A 22,386-nucleotide genomic window follows, 5' to 3' on the forward strand; every position below is an offset into this window, starting at 1 on the left:
AGAACCAAGACTTGTTTTGTATAGTCAAGGACCTCTGCTTTTATATAGCAAAATGTAAAACTTATATATATATATATATATATATAGATATATATATATAAATATGAAATGGCTTCATGGTAGCCCACTAAGATAATATAAAAGTCAAAATGAGGACTTGTTCTTTGATTACTTAGTGGAAGACATTTTCTTAATGACAAAAAAAGTNAGAGGGAGAAGTGTAACCATAAGAATAATCAGCAACAGCAGTGCTGGCTACTAAGCAAATTGCCAAAGTAAATGCAAGTAGAGGCCAAGGCCCCAATTTCCCAAAGCTTCCCATTTTTGTTTTTGCAACCAATTCTATACTTGAAAGGAAGAACCAAGACTTGTTTTGTATAGTTAAGGACCTTTGCTTTTATATAGCAAAATGTAAAACTTATATATATATATATATATATGAAATGGCTTCATGGTAACCCACTAAGATAATATAAAAGTCAAAATGAGGATTTGTTCTTTGATTACTTAGTGGAAGACATTTTCTCAATGACAAAAAAAGTATGGTTAAAAAGATAATCCCCTTGACAAGCATCTCTTTAAGCTAATTAATAATTTTGCTGCTTTGTGTAATTGTGGTGATATATCATGTAGTTATGGCTAACCACTAAAACATTAGAAGAGGGGGGAAAGCAAAAGAAAATTGTTATACATGGGTAGCTTAAGGGAGAAAGGATATCTAGACAATTAATTAACATTTTAAGTTTCATTTAGGGGTGTGTTAGGTATGAAAGACTATTTTTTTCATTTTGGTTGATGTTTTAGAAAATCGAGGATCTTAAAAATCAGAAAAATGACTTTTTAAATGAGTATAGAGAAAATCAATTTCATAAATGATATTTTATACTGATTATCTCCTCACTATCCTCTAGTCGGCAACCTCCACCCTTATCAGTTTACTTACGAAATACAAAGTAATGGAAATGTTTAAGAACAAAACAATCGAAATGACAAATGTTTACGGTTGCAATAATCGAAGACAATATCTTGAGAACATCCGGTACAAAAGCACCAAATGTGAAAATTCCCAAACTTACCAATACACATTATGTGGAAAAGAAATAAAACAAAACAAAAACATTAAGTATAGTATGTGCTCTCATGATAAAATGTATTTTCAGAGCATGATAGAATTAGTTACGATACGCGTAAACTGATCCTAACACCATCGTACAATTTTTTTTTGTTTTAATTACCTACACCAGGGCTTGGAATATCTTCATGTTGTCTATAGAAATTATCAAAACCATTATCATCTCCACCATAATCCTCATTAGCCTTGATATTATCATTATCCTTTGAAAATATTCCATTAAATCTCTGATCAACAACTTTCTTGGGCTTTATTCCACCACTTGTTATTGGGCTGGCCCAGCCTATTACAAATTTTCCAACAAATACCAACCATATGAACAATATTATGAATAACAATAAACTGGAATTTATTTTCTTTCTACCAGGCATTTTTTTTTTCTTATTGAAGAAGAAGTAGAGAAGAAAATGTTTAATTTTTTTCTTAGAGGTGAACTAACACATATATATGTTTTATTAATGCATGTTAATCATTGTATGAACATGCTAACTTAGTAATTATGTTAGAGACACAAATTATGCTAGTGAATTATTTCATGACCTTTTGTGATAGCCACACTTGATTATTGTACATCTCTTTTGGTAACAACATAATTATCGTACTTAAGCATACTTGTTGTAGTGAAATATATTTATAGAGGATGGCTGTTATAAAGAGATTTGATCGTACTTAAACAAACTACTGTTATGATGCACAGCTACAGAAAACATGGGGATAATCTATATTCTTCATTTATTACATAGAACATTTTATCAAATTGATCTAATGTGAGAGTTCTAATATAAATGTCAAAAGCTTTTTATGTTAAATTTTCTTTATATAGCATATCCATATTGATATGCAAGTCTATCCAACTATATTTTAGTTATTATTACTTTAATTTACTTGTAAAGGGTAAAAAAATGAATGGAAGTGTAACTTTATATGCACAAATTTCACAAGTGCGATTATTAAGGGCTAAAAACTGAACTATACAAATATAGTACATTAATTATCACTACATAACAATAGTTTTAATTTTCACCAACATAGCAATAATTTTTTTTCAAAAATAGGAAATAATATTAATTAAAAAATAAATTTAAAAAAAAACAGAAATCGTGGTATTAATGAGCCACGATATTCTCAACCTCCCTAATTTTCTCCCAATCTTTTACATTCCATGATTTACTCAAATTGGTTACACAATTCTCTCAAATTAAAAAAAAAAAAAGGTTTTTTAATCAAAACAAAACTCTCTACCTCCCTATTTTGAAAAGATTGTACAATTATGAATACCAATAGTGTTTCGATTCTAATTCAACACAACGAACGATGGGACACGTCAGGTATGTGTAATAAATCATGAATGGATTTTAGTCTGCAATCTAAACCTATTAATATTGTATATGATGGTGTATTTTATGTCACTGAACAAAACCAATTTGTGTGATTAGATNGGTAGTAAAGTATCAATTACATACTAAATATTTATGTGAAAATTTTATAAATGACATATATAAGACTAATAATTTCAAGTTATGACAGTATAATAAAACTTTCAAGTCTCAACTATAAAAAATTTCAGGTTATAACAGTTTATTAAAAAAAAAATTAAATAATAATAAAAAATATTTTTTAAAAATAATGAAAAGTAAAAAATGGAAATAGTTGTAGTAATTAATTTGAATACATCAATGATAATTACTAATTGCCATAAATTTAGGAGATTCAAAACAAAATAGGAATATTTGTTTTCTTTTTTTTACTTTAAAAGTAATTCAAAAATCAAATTTTCTTCTTTTGTTCAAACTTTTCTCTCTCCTCGATTTTTTTTCTATAATTGGCATCATTCATCACTAGTTCCAAATAGTTTTGGTTCAATAATCTTCATTTTGTTGTAATGGATGGCTTCTTATCGATATTAATAAAACATGGTGGTAGATGGAATCATTATGGTTAGTATTCATTGCGATTTATTATTTGTATTTTTATACTACTGAAACATTTTTTTTAAAAATAAGAACAATGAAACTGAAAATGAAATTTTCTGATTTTGCTTGTGTATAATAGATTTGAATTGTGATGTTTTCTTTGTATGAACATTCGTTTCTTCATATTACATAATAATTTTTGTGAAACTTGAATAAATGTTAGTATAAATTTTTTGTATACTGGAATAAATTTAGTATGAATTTTTTTAATTTAAGGTATCTGGTTAAAAAAAAAAATACATTAAATTTATTTGAAATTTGTATATTGTTTATACAATGAGTGTGTGCGATTTTGGAATTATATTTGAATGATTTGAGTGCATTGTTTTCTTGATAAATGACATTGTATGAAATAGTAATAATGTTATAGGGATATATTTATGAAATGTGTGCCACAAAAAAAGTGTATGAAATGTGTATACTTTATTCTATAATGTTTTATGGTATGAATTCTGATTTGAATATAGTGTGAATTTGGTATACTGTTTAAATAAGAAATTATAATAAATATTTATATGTTGGAATTAATTTGGTATTCTATTTGGCATGATATTGGTATGAATAATTGGTGACTATTGTGTTTATAATATGTATTAAAAGTGAGATGATTTGTATGATATTTGTATTAGGTTGGTATGAAACTTAAATATAAATACATGATATTCAAGTGATAATTTTTGTATGAACCATGGTTGCAAAATAATGACTATATATTGTTTTATTATATTTTGTATGAATTGTGGATTCAAATGGGTCTATATAATTGATATAATCGGTATGAACCATTTTTTTACAATGATTAATTCAAAACAAAATTCATACCAAAACAATCGATATATAAATGATATAAAATCGGCATGAACCATCTTTTACAATGATTAATACAAAATCAAAATTCATAGTAAAATCATACAATAGGTTCATTTATTTTTTAAACCAAAACCATAGAGTAGGTCAATTTATTTTTAAAATCATAATTCATACCAAATTCATACAATTTAGCAGATATATAATTTTGAAAAATAGAAAACATATAATTTAAATCATTATTCATACAAATCATTACTCATACAAGAATTCATACAATTCAAATTATTTATTAACGGTATGAAATAAAAAATAGCAATCTAAAGAAAGGAAAAAAAATGAAGATAAAGAAGGAAGAGAAAGTAAAACGTAGGAAATAAATAAATGTAAATAAAGATATATATATATATATATATATATAGTGAACAACATATTTAAATTTAATATTAGAAAAAAATAAAATTTATCAAGAGTTATTAAGTAATAATAGTAGTACAGAAAATAATAGTAAAATAAGAAAAATGAGGATTAAGAGATAACGTTGTTTGGGGGTGGAAATCTTTTAAATATTTCTATCAATTTAAATATATAGCTTATAAAAAGATATTATAGTATTTAAAATCAAGGATAAGGAAGAATAATAAAAAGATCCACATTTAAAAAAATTGATATGATGTTTGAATTCAAATTTAAATAAAAGAAGTTAGCTTAAAAATAGAAACTTATAAGTAAAAGAATTCTTAATAAACTCTTACTATTTCATAAATTTATCATTTTTGAATATTATAAAAATAAAATAAAATACATTAAATTTAAATATTAAATAATAATAATACTTAAGGAAAGAAAATCAAAAGTATTTAAATTTGAAAATACATTAGACTTTTAATCGTAAATGGACTCTTACTATTCATAAACTTATCATTCCAAATGTTATAAAATAGAATATGTTTGATTTAAATATTAAAAATGTGTAATAGATAATTACCATTGATTCTCACCTATTAATTATAATAATATAATTATAAAAAGAATAATAGTAAATAAAATGTAATTAATTAACTTATAAATTAAAAATAATTTATTAATACTTGTAATTAAAATGTTATATTAATTCTTAAATAGATGTGTGGCTTGATTTTTCCAATATTTATTCAGCAGAATCATATATTTTGACATTTGAATATCTGAGTATGTCGTTATACTTCACCGATGTCCATCGCCGCAACCTTCATCTTCCAGATACTCGTAATTAATTCAACTGTTCATTCGCTGCTGTCACCCATGCATCATAAATTTCATCTGAAAACAGCACAAAGTGTACCTGCAATTATGACAAATGTAAGAGGACACAATTGTAGTCAGCACTCAGCCTAACAGCCAAAGAAAAATGTACTGATGCTCAAAGCAAAGATATACATTCTATTTTAGAATAAATATGGTTTTAATAACACCGTTACATTTAAAGAAAAGTACGAAACGAGCTTATCAGTTTAAATTTGAATAGCATTAAAAATCATTTGCAGGTGGGAGACGTATCACATTAGAATGCAATACTCAGTCACAGTGGGTTCAAATGACACTGGAAGGAAATATGGCAAGTCAAAATACCTTACAAGATGGCATGTTTTTCTTGGCTAGTAGCTAAGAAGCATGCTTAACACTATAAAATTTATTGAGGAATAGGGTTGCAGCTGTGTTCTAAATCATCTCTTCCAACACCGAGGGGTTAGCTCAATTGGGAAAGGTTCAGAAACTTATGTCTTATGTCACGGTTTGAGCCCTTCGCCAAGCGAATTAGCTTTGGTATTTAGGAGAAGGATAAAGGGGCGCGCCCATCATGCCCCAGTTTTATAGGCTACAGTTGGTCCAAGGGGTTGACTCCAAACGGATTCTTGGTCATAAGAAAAAGAGTTACCAGCCAGAATTGGCAACTAACATTTAAACAAATCAGGTGGGCTATGCCAAAGAATAGAGAGCAGTTGGCATGCTGGAATGACACTGTACGTACTGCTAGACAGAAGAAATGGTGGCAAATAATACCTGCTTGAGTATGGTGGATTGTGTGGAAGGAGAGAAACACAAGATGCTTTGAAGGAACCCACAACTCTGTCGAGAAAGTCAAGATGAACTGTCGGTCTTTATTTTATTTTTTGGTGCAAAGATCACCTCCTAGATGATGCTGAATCTCTCATAAAATATCATAGAATCCTTAAAAGAAGAGCAAGGAGAATATTTTGTTTCTATTGAAATGTAATACTATGGTTTATGCACAACCATTGTGATGATATATGACATTGTTACCTTTCTCAACAACAACAAAAATGTGTGCCAGAAATGAAAAGAAGAAAAAGTATAAAGGAGATCTCCTAATGAAAACATCTTGACTTCAAACTAAGAGATACTCTTAATATCCAACCCACCAAGAATTCGTTTCACCTACCAGTGAAACTCAAGAAGTCCCTCAGCTAGTTCATCTAAAAATGGTATCAGGTGATTTCAGACAATTTTTTTGAAGAGATGTCATGATCAAAGTATTAGTACTAAGAAAGAACGACCAGAGTAGTTATTCAAGCAATTGCAGTGTTTCAACAATTAGATATGGCTCTGTTTCAAAAAAAAAAAACTAGATAAGGCTCTTTTATATTGCTAGTTGTCAAGTCTAGTACAAGGGAAATAATAGCGTTGAAGTTGCCGGAGACAACTCATACCACATGACATTTAAATGGTAACACTATGAACATTATGCTTCAATTAGTTATTAAATTGTTCATCTTAATCAGAGCATTATGCAGTAAATAGCATACAGAATAGGATTCCATGAATTTTAACAACTTCAATCCTCCAGAGAAACATGCCAATAGACACCAAGGGGGGCTTTTTCACTAGCCAGTTTTTCGTTGGCAAAAACCACAGGTTTATTTCAGGTAGCATTTCAAGGTAGTGGCTTATTGTTGGTTTTTTCTGTTCTCATTGTTTGGATACAAAATAGATTGGGCAAATATAGTCATCTTCATTCCAGAACTAGAAAAAATTTCATGTATGGGCTAAAAGAGAGTGTTATCCCCATGCGCCTTTTGTACTTTGTATAGAAAATAAAAGAGATTCAGAGTGATGAATCATGGACAAATTAACTCCAAAATATTAGGAGTGTTTTCTCACACTTCTTTATATTTTTCTGTAAGAATACTGTATGGCAGTGAAGATGCTTTGGCTGTTCCATGAAGAGCTTGAGCCTTAACAATTCATTATATACATCACTTTCTTGGGTACTATCTAGATGCAAGTAATTTTCTATCTATATTTATCAGCAAAAAGGAAAAATAAAAGAGAACTAGAAACAAGATGCCAACATACTTTCAGCAACTGTGGAGCCACATCTACCATTATCAATATTTCTGCTTCAGGCAGACAATTTCACCAACATAAGATAAGAACACTATGAAGTATTTTATAGTCAACGATTATGTGACCTATATTGCAATCAAGTTCTGAGCAACCAAAATCATAAGCAGATAATAATAATACCTCTTTGAGGTCACTGCCAAATTCTTTGACAGTAGATATAGCGACAGTGGCAGCTTCATCATAAGGATATCTGGTAAGTACAAAAAAATGAAGATTAAGCAGGGGCAACCGTCCATAGCAGGTAAGATTTTATATTGCTCCTAAAAGGTGATCATACTGCAAATCTTATTTCCTAGCTGACTAACATGCAAACAAGTTAGCACAGGTAGTACTCATGAAATGGAAGTCCGGTAGCCTAAGAAAGCTGTAACATAGTCCTATTAAAAAGGTTAGTTCTTTGATATGCTCAAACTGAGGACTATTAAACGAATTTTCTCATTCAACAGTCGACGTAAATCACCAGGATATAGAAATTTATTAGTGCATGACGTACAATGAAACAAAAGGAAAACAGAATTGAAACTGCAATTTTTATGACAATTTGTGCCAAGAAAAATAAGGGTTGGCTGATTTTAAGTGGAGAAATGAAAAAAGAAAGATTCAGAAGACAGAATTTGTAAGCTGTGATAATAACATAACAGTTGAATTCATTTTTTAATGTAAGTTCGCTATAGCAACAGTTTTCACTTTAGTCAGTCCCCTACAGAACATAAAAAGAAAAATTAGACAAGCATTATCTAGGTACTTAAATGTCAGATAACGCAACAAACTTATTCTGTAGTAGCCCCAACATATTCTTATTTCATCCTCAATAGCTGGTGGATTATTTAGCTTGGAGAAGTAGCCATCAAAAGCATAGCTTAATAAGCTCAAGTTCCTAGAAACATGAAATGCATGGCTAATCCATGTGAACTCACCCAAAGACCCCACATGATATGGCAGGAAAAGCAATATACTGAATGTTGTTCTCTTTTGCCACACGCAGGCTATTTCTGCAGTATAATTGACAGAAAAGAGAATCAAATAAGGTATGACAACAAAACCAACTTACGAGTAATATTAAACAATCATTCACAAACCTATATGCATTTGTCAAAGAGGCTTTAGGATTTGGGTTAGTATCATATACTGGTCCAACAGTGTGGATTACATGAGAAGCTGGCAATCTGAAACCTCTGCAATATTTTCCCACCACAATGTAAGTTTAGTGACAACATACTACAAAAACATATCGTTCTAATGCATTATTGAAGTCAAAGACTGAGCACATACGGGGTAATCCTTGCTTCTCCTGTTGGGCAGCGAACTCCAGGATGCACCTCTCGTACTTTATAGCATGCATCTCGTAATTCTGGACCAGCAGCTCGATGTATGGCTAGAAATGGGCAAAATTGTAATTAGACTACATAGATCATGGAAATAAGCAGAACTTCAGCAGTAAATTAGAGAATTACCTCCATCAGCACCACCACCACCCAACATTCTCTCATTCGCAGGGTTGACCTGTATAAAAATGGTGCAAATATGAAGGCCACAATCAAACACCACAATATCAAGAAGGATAGACAGAATCAAATATATCATACACCCCAAAGAAGGATCATAACAGAACTGAAAATATTATCAGCCTTAATAGAGAAGGTCTGTTGGACATTTTATTTCTTGAAAATACATAGGGGTTCTGCGTTCCTCTTTTATTGTGCTTGACGTTGTTTATAGTTCACAAATGAATCCAAAGTACTTCTGAAATTTACAAACAAGTAAATCTGAAGTCAAGCTGAGTACAAAGTTAAAGTTATTATTATTCAGTTAGGTAAGCTGTTGAAATAACCAACCAGCTTTGTTTCATTATCTGATCTTCAACTTTTCCTCAATGAATGATTAAATTTCTCTAAGAAACAAAACATATAAGAATGTGGTTGAAGACTTAAACATCGTAACATATTGTATACTTCAAAGCAAAATTCTCATTTCAAGAGCAAAAAGGTTCTTGGGCAACGTAGCAGCATTTGATTTCATTTCAAAGCCAGACACAAGCACATGGCACGTAGAAATACAATGATGACCGCTGGTGACGCTCAATTGGAGCCCCATATCTAGCTGTGAACTCCTTTGGATCGTGTTTGCTCCTTAGTTGTAGCCTAGCTTTTGTACATGAGCAGACACTTTCCTTTTTCTTGCAAATGTTTGTTATGCATCTTCTTGATGCCTCAAAATGACAGCTGGTACCAGAACAAGTGAGACCATTCCAGCTTCGACATTTAAATTATAAAACTGAATCCAACAAAAGATTCAAAGCTGTTAGAAATTCAGTCTTGTTTTTTTAACATAGAGCCAGTCCAGTGTCTAATTAATCACTCAAACCCAAATTTGTTGAATTGACTATATGAATTCTCTGTATTTATTCTGCTCTAGGTTATCAAGATCAAGAAATATTGGCGAGAACTTACAGTCAAATGAGAAAAAGACAGAGGTAGAAAGAGGAAAAGCATAGTTCCTCATCACAGCCATACAAAATGTACATAGGATATATTTTGACAAACAGATTTATAAGCTAAAGCTTCAGTAGGTGGTAGTAACTGATCCCTAATGATATGAGCTAACAACCTAACAAACCCACTGCCTCCTTTTTACTGTTGGCCTTATAACAACAACACCCATCCTAGAGATCACCATTGTTCTCAAGGGTTATAATTTAGTCAGGGAGACTACTTCCACCAAGATTTTATTTGAACAGTTGAAATGTTACTCCTTAGAGAGTTTTCCTATCGGTATGAAAGAATCCATCTCTAACAAGCTTTCAATAGTTTAATTCCCATATTAAATACACTGACAAGCTTTTATAATTACACAAATGTTATGAACAAGGTCGGAGCCAGCACTGTGGTTACAGGTTCTGAAGAACCCAGTAGCTTAGGTTCAAATCCTTCATTTGCATTAAAAGCTCATTTAATATGAATAAATAATCTATTCAAAACCCAATAAGCAAGAAAAATTGTATTCCAGAACCCAAAAACTAAAAATCCTGGCTCCACCTCTGGTTATGATATATCTAAGACGACAAGATTCAATAGTCTTGTAGCCACATAAATGTTATGTAATGTTTAAGACTGCAAGTTTCAAAAGCATTTCATTCACATAACTTGAAACAAAGGAAGTTCATTTTTTAGAATAAAACTCTACAAACAAACAAACAAAATTTTGAAAAACTAAATCCACCAGTTTATCAAACAAAAGCCACCTCAGTTTGCACTTTGGTTGAATATCAATAAGATACTCATTTGGTTTTGAATCAGACAGTACACATGGGTTCATAACAGTATCCGCAGCAGAACTGTGAGAAAATAGGACAGCAAAATAGCAAAATACAAAACAAGTGCAGCAACATACCGTAATACACATTGAAAAATTCCAATTAGAAATGATTCAGCTAAAATTCAAACGCATTTATAAAGGCAGAGATACATAATACTTACAATAGCGTCAGAGGATCCATCTATGGACCAGCGAGTAATATCACCTTTCTGAATCTTCAACAAGCTCGACGGAGTTAAGTGAAACGTAACTGAATTTTCTTCGCCGCTGGCCATGGTTGAAACGCCGGCGATCAACTGCGGAGGACTAATAGAAATGACGGAAATGGGCCTGATGAAAGTGTGAATGGCAGTAGTAGGGTTCAGTGTGTAGAAGTTTTTGGAGGACTGAAAGTGTGAGCTTTGGAAGTTTCGAGGGGTATTAAGGGAAGGAAGATATCGTAAGAGCGTTGAACAGAGTTTGTGATAAGTTGCAGAAGGAGGCCTCATTTGTCTACTTGATTGTCACTTTTGACTTTGGAGTCGATAGTGTGAAAATATTTGAAGAAAAATACGTATCCGAAATATCGTTAAACTATGTGAAATTGAACAATCTCATCACAAGCATTGCAATGATATATTTGTATTTGTAGTTCTAACACAAGCTCTGAGCTTTCTCTTTTACGTAAAATGAACTTGCCGCGAATTATTAATCTCATTTTCCTAGTATTAACAGCCTTAAAAACATCTATTTACTTGATTAACTGAACTTAAATACACTCTCATTCATGCAACATGAGTGAAATATGCCTTTAAACTTTCATCAAATTTAGGGAGATTTTAATATTTCTCTCGACTTTTTATTAAGAATTTCATGTTTCTACAAGAGATTAAGATCACTTGTTATGTCATGTGGCAGATCAGAGGTGTATCTAAATTTAACTGGTGAAATAAAAGATATTTTTAAGACTGTCAATAATTTAAAGACGAAATTAATAATTTACGTATACAATTTGTAAATCACATAGAGAGTCGATACAAAACAATTTTTTAAAATGCAACTTGTAATCTAGTAGAAGTACAATAGATTATTTCTCTAATTTTTTAGGTTACTAAACCACACTCACTATTGGTATTTATTTATAATAGGAGCAATACAATTTTGTACACTATTAGTATGTATTATACTTTATGCCTTCTCTTTTTCTCATGGCCTTTTTTTAAGTGGTGAAATAGGATAAAATTCACAAATAACCACTTTTTTCTAATAATGAAAATAACAATGATCACGTAAGTTTTGAATTCTACAGGTAAAACTTTAGATTTATAATATTACCATGAAGTTTCACCTGTAAAATTTAAAACTACATGAGACTGAAAAATGATCAGTAGACGATATTTCGACGATGAAAAACTAAAATTGAGCCCCTTCAAAAGTTTGTCCAAATTGCCAATTAGATGGGGCAGCATTGTTGCTTGTGATAGTTCTTCCATCACTTGTTGTCACTTGAAATGAAAGACTTTGTCCATTGAGATATGCATTGCTTTGCCAATTTTGGCCCCAATTTCTTGACATTAATTGCCATCCATTTTTAGAACCTTTAATGGAAACTGAATGAACATCACCAGCACCACCAACATTAGTCACTAAAACTAAGTTATAATAAGAGTGGCCATTTATTGTAAACCTTATTCCTCCCTTCTTCATGCAAGGTACCCTATGAAAAAAAAAAAATTCACATATCAATAAATTGAAATTACTTATAACATATACATCTTGTATAGTATATGAATTCAATCAAGTTCGAGTTAGTGATATTTATATGTACTATCTTGAACAAGAAGTGTCTTTCATTTGTATTACTTCTCTCCCATTCTATATGCGATATTTTTTTGGTTTTTCATCTGTTGTTTGATACTCTTGAGATTTAATAAATTCAAAGTCGCTCCAGAATGCTAAGCATTGAGGGAGTGTTTCTTATTCTATACGATATTCTTTTGATTTTTCATTTGGTGTTTGATGCCTTTTGAAAATTCAACTAATTCAAAGTCGTGCCAGAATGCTAAGCATTAGAGAAGCGTTTCCTAGTTCCTACCCAAAATGATATTCTTAGGATTTTTATTCAAAACATAAGAATGGAGAAATAGTTGTCACTTCAATTTTCATCATAGGATGGCGTTATTTTCTCTATCATATATAGTTTATATCTCAACAAGAATATAACATTTTTGTATTCCATAACTATTTAATCTTGTTAATTTTATTTTACCATTACTCGTACGATTTGTTGGAATTCCCTTGATATGAAAGTTTACATTATTATTCAGACTAAAATATGTTTTAAAAAGAAAACAAATAAGATATTTATTAGGGAAAAAAACACATTTTCATCAATTAAGTTATTATATAGATATTCTTAGACCAAACGACTAACTGAGGACATTTTTATTTAGTTTCACATAGTTTAAACACATTTTAAACATTTTTCCGTAAGTTTAATAACATAACTGATATTACTTTCGATATATTCAAGTTAAATCGTGCTCAGTCAAATACCGTCAAATGCAAACTATGTCGGAAAACAAAGTTTACCTTTGGAAAGATATTGGGACAATACCAGCCTTATATTGTGCAATTTTCAAGAAGGCAGGTTGTGCCAAATCAAAATGTTGCAAAGGAGGATTGCACCAACCACCATTGTTGTTAGGTAATGAGGGATTTGGTGGACAAAAATTTGTTGCTGTGACAGTAATTGTTGTTCCTGGAAGACACAATTTGGCATCATTATTGTTGCATTTGAGTTGGTAGCAAGCACCACATGTCAATCCATTGTTGAATAAGGATGTACTTAATGCTGCAGTGTTTGTACCATAACCTTGGCTGTTTAAATTACCATAACCACAAGCACCCCCTGCATATTTTTTTTGAATCATTAGTACTATTTACAAAGACGTTATAGAGTATTGAGTCACTAGTTCTCCACCATAACAATAACATATTCAGTGTTTCCATAAGTAGGATCGGAGGAGGCTAGTGGAGTGTATGCAGAAGTTATTTCTATTTTTTGAGAGGTAGGGAGACTAATTCTGATAGATCATCGGCATACTTTAGGTCCGACTTGACCCTGATTCGGATTGGGAAATCTCACTTGATAAGTAAAACACGCTTCTTATCAAAGACGACTCTATTTTTAAAACTTGAATGCAATATCTTTAATTAGAAATGGAGAAGTAATTACCATTCTACGATAATGTTGTTGCAAATTAGTAATTAGGAGTACTTTTTTTTTTTACCCTCCCTAGGAGCTCCCACCCTTTTGCTCCCTTGGTGACTCGAACTCGCAACCTTCGGGTTGGAAGTGAGGGGTGCTTACCATCCGAGCAACCCCTCTCGTCTAATTAGTTTGGTTGAGAGATTTAAAAAAAAAGATCTACTTTGGAGGTATACCACTTCCTATCAAAAGTGATTCCATTTTAAGGATTCAAACATGAGGTGTATTTACCGCTCCACTCACAATCTTTGTTGCATAATAAATACTTCATCATCCGTTTCAATTTATGTGATGTTATTTGACTTAGCAAAAGCTTTAAGAAAGAATGAAAATATGTATAATCCAGCATTACTAAACATAAAATTGTGTCATTTTTTTTGTTGAAATTGACAAAAAAAAAAATATCACATAAATTGAGACAAAAAATTCGTTGATGTAGTAATTAATTAGGGAAACTAAGCATTTCGTTGAAGGACTAAAAATTATAATCCATCATAAAATAAGACAATTAATGTTTAAAGCAAAGGTTGTGGTGTGGATGGATTGCTCCTCCATTAATCAAAGGTTTTGAGTTCAAACTCTGAATATGTAAAAATTCTTGGTATAGAGTGTTTGCCCATGAATGGAGCTTTATGCGGCGCAAATTTGAAATATATAGTTAGACTCCAATGCAGATACCGAACATCGCGTGAAAAAAGTAAAAAAGAAAAAAAGACATACCCATTGTACCAGATGCATCACCCCCTCCATAAAGAGTAGCATGAGCACTTTGCCAGCCTCCATTATCACCAAAACTCTCATTGAAGCACAAGCTTATGAAGATGACAAGAAGAGAAAAAATGGAAAATGTTGAAAGAGGATAATAAGCAGCCATTATTATTGATAATGAACAAGTTCTCAAAGTAATTAAGTTAATGATATAGAAAGGATTAGAGAGTAGTACTAATTAATTAAGTGGCAGCAGCTAGCTAATAAATATATATAGTTGAGGGGTATGGAGAAGCTAAGCGCACAATTTAAGTTATATACACTGATAATATATATTTTCCCGTCTTAAAATATATGATACTTTTCATTTCTCGAAAACTAATTTGATTAATTTGAAAGTCAAACGAATTATGACAAATATTTTAAGATAAAGGAATTAGTAATTTTTTAATATATTATTAGTGTAATTTAACCGTTTAGAAGTTATAAGCTAATACCATCAAATTAAATTATATGTAATGAACTTTTAAATAATTTGATTAATGTGCAAATACTTTTTAGGGAAAATTGTGAGTATAAAATAGCTAGCAAATTATTGATTCAAAATAAATGTTATAACCACAGTTTCATTTAATTCTAATCCGTAGCAAACACCTTGTCATTCGTCTCTCTCTCCAAAAATCTCGCTCGCCACTTCCGTGATCTCGCTCGCTACTCTCCCTCGCCTCCCTCACTTCATACAAACACAAATGTATAAATTGTGTTTGTGTTTGTATAAAGAGAGATAAAATTGTATATACAAACACAAATACATATCTCTTTCGTCTTATACACTTATAATTATACGATACAAATCTTTCTCTGTCCAATTCTCTTTTGTCTTTCTCTCTTTCTCGCTTTATACAAACACAAATTATATAAAGCACAATGTATAATTTGTGTTGTATAAAGCGAGAGAAAGAGAGATTTGATATACAAATGTTTTAATTCGATTCAATTGTATACAAATTCAAATTTTATGCAGATATACAAACACAATCATTGATTCATATACATAATAGTTACATATATACAATTATTCAACTGATATACATATACAATCGATGCGCTTTTTATACAAATGAGTTGTCTGCCTGCAATTTATACAATGAGATGCCCCATAGCAAACTATATATGTTTGCTATCGAACGCAAATAGCAAAACTATAACTATAGAGCGCTAATATAATTTTTTATGTTTGCTAAACCTAAAATTTACTCTATTTTTTATACCGTCGATCAATACTTAAAACCTAAACTCATATAAATATAGCACAATTTTCTAAATGAGAACACCACTAGAATTAACCAATTTTTTTTGTCTTTTAACTTTTATTATTACTTTATTTAATTGATTCTTCCCCTTTTATTATTTAAATTTTATTAATCATTTACTAATATTTATATATAAAATACATTTTACATGGTCATAAAACGACGATCAAACATGCACATGCGCACAGTTGTTCTAATTGAACCACCAGTTGATGTATATTAATTATATAAGATCCTAAAAGCACATGCATTTCTCAAATATTTAATGGACGTTTCGATATAAAAATTGTGAAATTTAAAAAAATTAATATATTTTTAAGCTGAAAATAATATTTAAGAATCAAAATTATATTTGAACATAATTATATGAATACAAATTTAAAGTGTATTTGAATTTTTATTAGTGATTTAAAATAAAAATTAGTGAAAATAGTATTTTGTAGTTTTTCAAATTTTAAAAAATTATAATAATTCTATATTGGAAAAAATTCCAGAATAAGGTGAAAATTATTCATGGCAATTTCATATATTATATTCCTTTTGTATAAATAATAATTTCTCTGTTTCATTTGATAAAATTATGCTAGTTAGGTAGGAAGGAATCAGATCCAATAATACTGCTAATCATATGACTCATATCTAACTTTTTATTAATTAATTAGAAAAAAAAATACCAATTAATTATCCACTAATCATGATTATATGTTTAAATTAAACATTGTATTTTTTTAAGAGTATCTATTTTAGGTTTTAGAGAACATGGCGTTCCTCTCGAGTTCAAAGAGCAGGTAGTGTAAATATTTTTAATTGGTTACCCATAGGGCCGAAAGTCTGTTCGGGTTCATTCATGTCCAATAAATGAAAAGATTTAAATATAAGAGTTGAGCGGATATACGACAGGAGGAGAGGGTAAGAGTAGAAGAAAAAAATTCCTTTCGACTAAAAATAATTATCACGGCGATCATTTGAATTGTTTTGATTTTGGAATTATATATATGATAATTGAAAATGAATTCACTTTCAGTAACTAGAGGCAAGTCAGAGGCCGAGGGAACGTTCCCAACTTCTTGATCAACTGGAAATTATGTTGACTAGTTCTATGAGCGGTTGGAATTCAATATAATCTTTATAAAGTTAATCATTATGAGTATTAGTACTCATTCAGTTGACTTCTTAAGTTTGGAAATTATGCTTACCAGTTTTATGAATGATTGAAATTCAATAGAATCTTTATAAAGTTAATCATTACGAGTATTATTACTCATTCGAGTGAATGGTCTAATCTATTCATAGCCTCTCGATTATAACATTTTTACTATATTAATATACTATTTAAGTATTAACTTAAATTCAAAAACTTTATCGTGTTAATTACACTGCAAAATATTATTTTCTCCTGACATATATAATTTCAACTTTGTCGTTTTTACCTAAAGAAACTGAGATTTATGTGCAAAAACTTGTCAAAGTTTTTTTTCTTTAATTAATTTTAGATACTATGCATCTTTCAAATGTTCTGTACACATGCAAGATCTTTATATTTGATATCATATTAATTATTAATTTTAGTTGGCATATATGATCATATATACATATCTCTCAAATATCCCTCACACATGGTATATAATTATTTTGTATAAGATCACATAATTAAAATATATTTATGATTTATCAATGCTTCATGTGTGTGCCCATAATACCTAATAATGTGATTTGTTTGGCTTCACAAATCTTATGTCAAGATTTATGATTGTGAAATTATGCCACATGTCCTATCAAACAATTCTTTAAAAAATGTCCTAATTGCAACTTAAAATGGACAAATTTAGTAGGTGTTTGGGCATGCGATTTGAAATTAAGATAAAAATAATATTTAGAGAAGTGATTTGAGATGATAATTTCAAATACTAAATCCTTCAAAAAGTAGGATTTGAAATTTCAAATTGTAATTTATTTTTTTTTTAAATGTAAAATTTGATTCATAAATTTATATTTAGTAAAAGAAGACTCAACATTTAAATTAGGTAAAAAAAGAAAAAGAAAAAAAAGGCACATGCATGGATGAAGAGGTTGTATGTACCATTTAAAAAGATTATATTAAAGTACAACTAGTTAAAACTATTGTTGACAATCTTTTATAAAGTGATGTGCATTTGAAAATTTGTAATCGCAAACCGTTTATTTATAAAAGGAACATGGAGATATGCGACTAATCAATGCAGCGTCTTAGAATATTTCAGTATCTTGTTTATGAACCACAGTTTACTCATTTGATAAGATAAGTATTAGAATTGAGAAAATTCTGATAGTTTTCACAACTTGTAAGGTTTTATGTTTTTTAGAAAAAAATACAACTGAAGAAATTCAAATTGTATGTTCAAACAAAATTTCAAATTCAAATCACCGATTTCAAAACAACAACAACAACATACCGAGTAAAATCTCACAAGTGAAGTTTGGAGAGGGTAGAATATATGCGAACATTACCACTACCTCATGGAGATAGAAAAGTTGTTTCCGAAAACTGTTTTCAAAACATGATTTGAAATCATGTCTAAACTAGCCCTAAGAATACCAAGTTATTACCAACACACACACACCCCCTTGCCTTAAACAATTTCTAGAGACTAAAAAGGAAAACACGATAAAAGATATTGCAAACAAGCTAAAATGAACTTCTAATTTATTAATTTCAAACACAAATTTTGAAACAAAAGATCTCCATAGGCCAAATACAATAGCCAACATGACCAAAACAACAAAAATCAAAACAACAAACACAAACATTATGTCTTTTATTTAGACAATTCAACACAAATGTTGTTAGCCAAAGATGAAATAGTTGTAGGTGACACTCCCCTAGCTCCACCTAAGTACCATTTCTTCATCATCTCTACAACATTTGCATTTTCAACTTCAATTTCCAAGTCTTCCTTACCTTCTATCGTGCACGATATCTGTTCAAAACATCGTAACCAAACATCAGAAAATGACTCGATGATCATAACTTCAAAATCTTTCGCGAAAAGAAGTGTTAGTACCTACCTTTGCACTCCCAGAGGTAGCTGGGAAATAATATGTTATTACTGAATCTTTCTTGAAATACTTAGACTGGAAAAATTCAACGATTTTTTCGAGTGCTTCTTCCTCATCTTCTTCATATTTATCGACTTCTGCTAAGCGATCGCGTATGGCACTCTCTAGCTGCACACCATACTGTGAACCTTTGATCTCTTTAATCACTACTATTCTCAAGAACTTGTCAACTGGAGCTGCAAATGTATAACATTGAAGCTAGATGAATAGTCTCTTTTCTTAAGAAAAAACTGAAGTATCACGTTTGTCTGAGTTTTCTATCAGAACTATCAGTTGTTCACTTTTTCAACATGAAACATCACCATCGTTCAGGTATGAAAAGAAAACAACTGATAGTTGAAGTATGTTTTGATAAATAGTTAGTGATAATTCATGTATGAAAAGTGTACACTTTATAGTGTTAGGGTTTTGTTCCGATTTTCTTACCTTATTTGAAGTTTATTTTTTCCTAAAAGTAAAGTCAAAGTATTACCATAAATGCTTTAATTTTTTCTGAAAGGAAAATATAATATTCTTTCATATTTGGTTTATTCTTTTCTTTTAGGAAAAGGTTTTGGAGTAGCTAGTCATTTTCTAGTAAGAAAAGGTTTTAGAACTCTATAAATATAGGTTTGTTACTTCTAACACAAAAATAACAAGAACATCCACAATGTAGTCAATAAAGAGTTTAGTTTATGGGGAGATTTTCCCTCAACAGTTTTAATATTTTCTTTTTATTAGTTTTTCATATGTAGGCCGATTGGTCATACCATATTAATAATATTATGTTTTAGTATAACTTTATTTGTCATCTGATTTATCTACCATATGATTTGCAATTGTAAGCTTCCACATGACGCCCTATTCACCTTCATAACCCAACATATAGTTCAGATAGAAAGCTGGCAAAAACGTGTTTTGGACTATTATCTACATTTGAAGTAAACAACTTTATAGAAACAAGAATGCCTAATCATCTATGTTGTTCAGACTCTTCAAAAGTATTGATGATTCGTGTCAGATCCTTTGAAAGTAATGCATATTTAGAAGATCTGACATGAATATGACAATTTTTGGAAAGTCAGAGCGGTGTAGGTAGTCATTAGTGAAGATTTTAGTTACCATTAACAATAGCCTCAAAGAATTCATCATTTTCAGTTAGTTCTTCCCCTGTTTTTCCCTTCCATTGTTGCAAATGAGTCACAATTTCTGGATCCAAGTAAACTCCAATTGCTGTGAATTTAATTTGGAGAAAATGTATCTCTATGTCTGTTATTCCTGGAAAAAAAAACAATTTGGAGTTAAACGTTTTGTTATTGTCAGCATACATAAATTAAATCCGAATTGACTTTTCAAAAATTTAATATGTTGAAAATTTAGTAATATTTACATAAAGATAGATCCTCTAGATAATTTTGGGTTTTATAGAATCATCTTCAACTAACCACCCCAAAGGGAAAAAAATTTTAAAAAAATTATATGATATTTTAATCATTCATCAACTAGGATAAAATTCAGTAACTTTGGCTAAACAGCCTAAACTTTTATATTTATTTTAAGAAATTTGCTTAATATTTATGAATTATCATCCAATATAGCGAATACATGTATATTTGAACGTGAACCAAACTATTATCGTAATTCGTATAGTAACTTGAAACTATCGAAAAAATCATAAACTTCTAATTTTAAATCTGTCTTACTAGAATAATATTTCCAATATTTAATAAATTGTTTTTATTAGATTCAAAACACATAAAGTTAAAATTCTAAATACGTCTCTATACACCGATATTTATTTTACTATAACCCAGCATATAGATATGAAGAGATAAAAATCAAGAAGAAGTGGTAAAAAGTTTTTTTTTTTTACCATGGCCCATCAAAGGTAAAGGCTTATTATTCACCATGAATTGAGAAGGAAAAGGAATTTCATCCACCATCACTTCATTCTTTACCACTACACAAAAAAAAAACATTTTGGATAAGAAATTAATCAAGAATCTCTTTTTACATTTAAAAAATAAGCAATTAAAATAAATACAAAAGAAATAAAATAAAAATTCAAGAAAAAAAAATTAGCTTACTCTTGAACTTGATTGAGAAAACTTAGAGAGTTTGAAAGTGGACTTAAAAAAAATGATTGAAAGTAAGTTTGTTGTTTGTTTAAGTTTATGTGGAATATATATAAATTTATATTATATATATAAATGAAAATAAAATTAATTGTAGAATTTTTAGCTACCACTCAATCTACCTTCCAGCAATTGGGAGCTGTTAGGTATGAGTAGACATTTTTTTCTTTAAAAAAGGTAGGCTTGACACGAGTATTTGGAAAGTAAGGTGTCAATTTTGTAAAAAAAATACGTCGTTTTGTTGGTGGGATAAGAATAATAAATATGAACATGATATACGGACGGCTTAGAATTTAAATACGAAATTTTTTAATTAAAAATAAAAAAAAGTACTTATCATTCTGTCACACCGAATCTATTTTTTTTCTTTTCTATCATTTAGACATAAACGCATTATCTATATGCCTAATCTAATTAATAAGGCAGATATACTCTACTTACTAGACATTAATCATAGGTTATTAACGTGGGTTGTGGTGTAGTGATAAAACGATTTCATTCTTATCTAGAGATCTCGAATTCAACTCTGATTATGAAGAAAATTTTGTTAGGAACTCTTGAATGGGCCTACATGCGCAATTCGGATTTAACTGAAGCTTCAATGCGTGCTCCAAGTGAAAAATAACAAAAAAAAAACCATATATTCAATACTAAGTACTAAATTCAAGTTCATTTGAGGCTCAAACAGAATCAGTTAAAAGTATTTTTTTTTTCTATTGGTATTAACTTAGACATGATGCTTTCTCCTTTCGCCTATAAGCCATATATGTTTGACTTTGTTAATTTCAAGATGACTCTTTTTTTAAAAAAAAAAAAAAAATCATTGTTGTCATTGTCGGTATTGTTATATGTTATGCCATGATTTTACCATCTTGAACTTTATTTAGTTATATGTTCAAAACTGAAAAATTGAATTATTCATAACAATTAATTTGAAATCAAACTTTGAAAAATTGATCTAATCTGAACGTTTTTTTTTAATAGAATTCAAATTATATTTTGCGAAATTCTAAAATTAAGATATAAAATCAATAATTTTAAAATTCGATATGTACACACCCCTACTAGTAATATATGTATTTATTACTCCATTACTTAGTTCAAAGAGAAAGAGAACAAATTTTACTATTCGTCTGTTATTGCATAACCACCACGCCTTTTACCAACCAAATTTAGGCCATGTTGTCTCATTGAACACCTTTTACATTATTTTATTTATTATATTATATAGTATATAATATAAGTACTTTAAAAATATTTACTAACCAGT

General features: G+C 29.8%; 3 protein-coding genes across 5 annotated transcripts; all 3 read right to left on the reverse strand.

Annotated features, from left to right (window-relative positions):
- Nucleotides 1-4,966: 4,966 nt before the first annotated feature.
- Nucleotides 4,967-11,182, reverse strand: LOC125869154 (uncharacterized). 2 transcript variants are annotated; one of them, XM_049549715.1, is made up of 8 exons: nt 10,797-11,182; nt 8,775-8,823; nt 8,593-8,695; nt 8,400-8,495; nt 8,238-8,312; nt 7,441-7,510; nt 5,956-6,021; nt 4,967-5,236 (listed from the first exon to the last, which is right to left on the reverse strand). In XM_049549715.1, the coding sequence occupies exons 1-8, from the start codon at nt 11,121-11,123 to the stop codon at nt 5,165-5,167; spliced, it is 858 nt and encodes a 285-aa protein (XP_049405672.1). In that variant the 5' UTR covers nt 11,124-11,182; the 3' UTR covers nt 4,967-5,164. The 2 variants fall into 2 exon arrangements, with proteins under 2 accessions (XP_049405672.1, XP_049405673.1); XM_049549716.1 differs by lacking the exon at nt 5,956-6,021 and having other exon boundaries at nt 10,797-10,923.
- Nucleotides 11,183-11,689: 507 nt separating this feature from the next.
- On the reverse strand, nt 11,690-14,759 carry LOC125867608 (expansin-A8-like). The gene is made up of 3 exons (XM_049548161.1): nt 14,606-14,759; nt 13,207-13,525; nt 11,690-12,331 (listed from the first exon to the last, which is right to left on the reverse strand). The coding sequence occupies exons 1-3, from the start codon at nt 14,757-14,759 to the stop codon at nt 12,028-12,030; spliced, it is 777 nt and encodes a 258-aa protein (XP_049404118.1). The 3' UTR covers nt 11,690-12,027.
- A 3,813-nt stretch (nt 14,760-18,572) lies between these two features.
- LOC125869032 (chalcone isomerase-like protein 2) lies at nt 18,573-21,997 on the reverse strand. Of its 2 annotated transcripts, none has more exons than XM_049549589.1 (5): nt 21,980-21,997; nt 20,855-20,934; nt 20,104-20,259; nt 18,952-19,178; nt 18,573-18,863 (listed from the first exon to the last, which is right to left on the reverse strand). In XM_049549589.1, exons 1-5 carry the CDS (start codon nt 21,985-21,987, stop codon nt 18,702-18,704), a joined length of 633 nt encoding a protein of 210 aa, XP_049405546.1. In that variant the 5' UTR covers nt 21,988-21,997; the 3' UTR covers nt 18,573-18,701. The 2 variants fall into 2 exon arrangements, with proteins under 2 accessions (XP_049405546.1, XP_049405545.1); XM_049549588.1 differs by lacking the exon at nt 21,980-21,997 and adding an exon at nt 21,069-21,174 and having other exon boundaries at nt 20,855-20,941.
- Nucleotides 21,998-22,386: the final 389 nt, after the last annotated feature.

The sequence above is a fragment of the Solanum stenotomum genome, chromosome 6 (genome assembly GCF_019186545.1).
Source record: "Solanum stenotomum isolate F172 chromosome 6, ASM1918654v1, whole genome shotgun sequence".
In the NCBI taxonomy this organism is placed as follows: domain Eukaryota; kingdom Viridiplantae; phylum Streptophyta; class Magnoliopsida; order Solanales; family Solanaceae; genus Solanum; species Solanum stenotomum.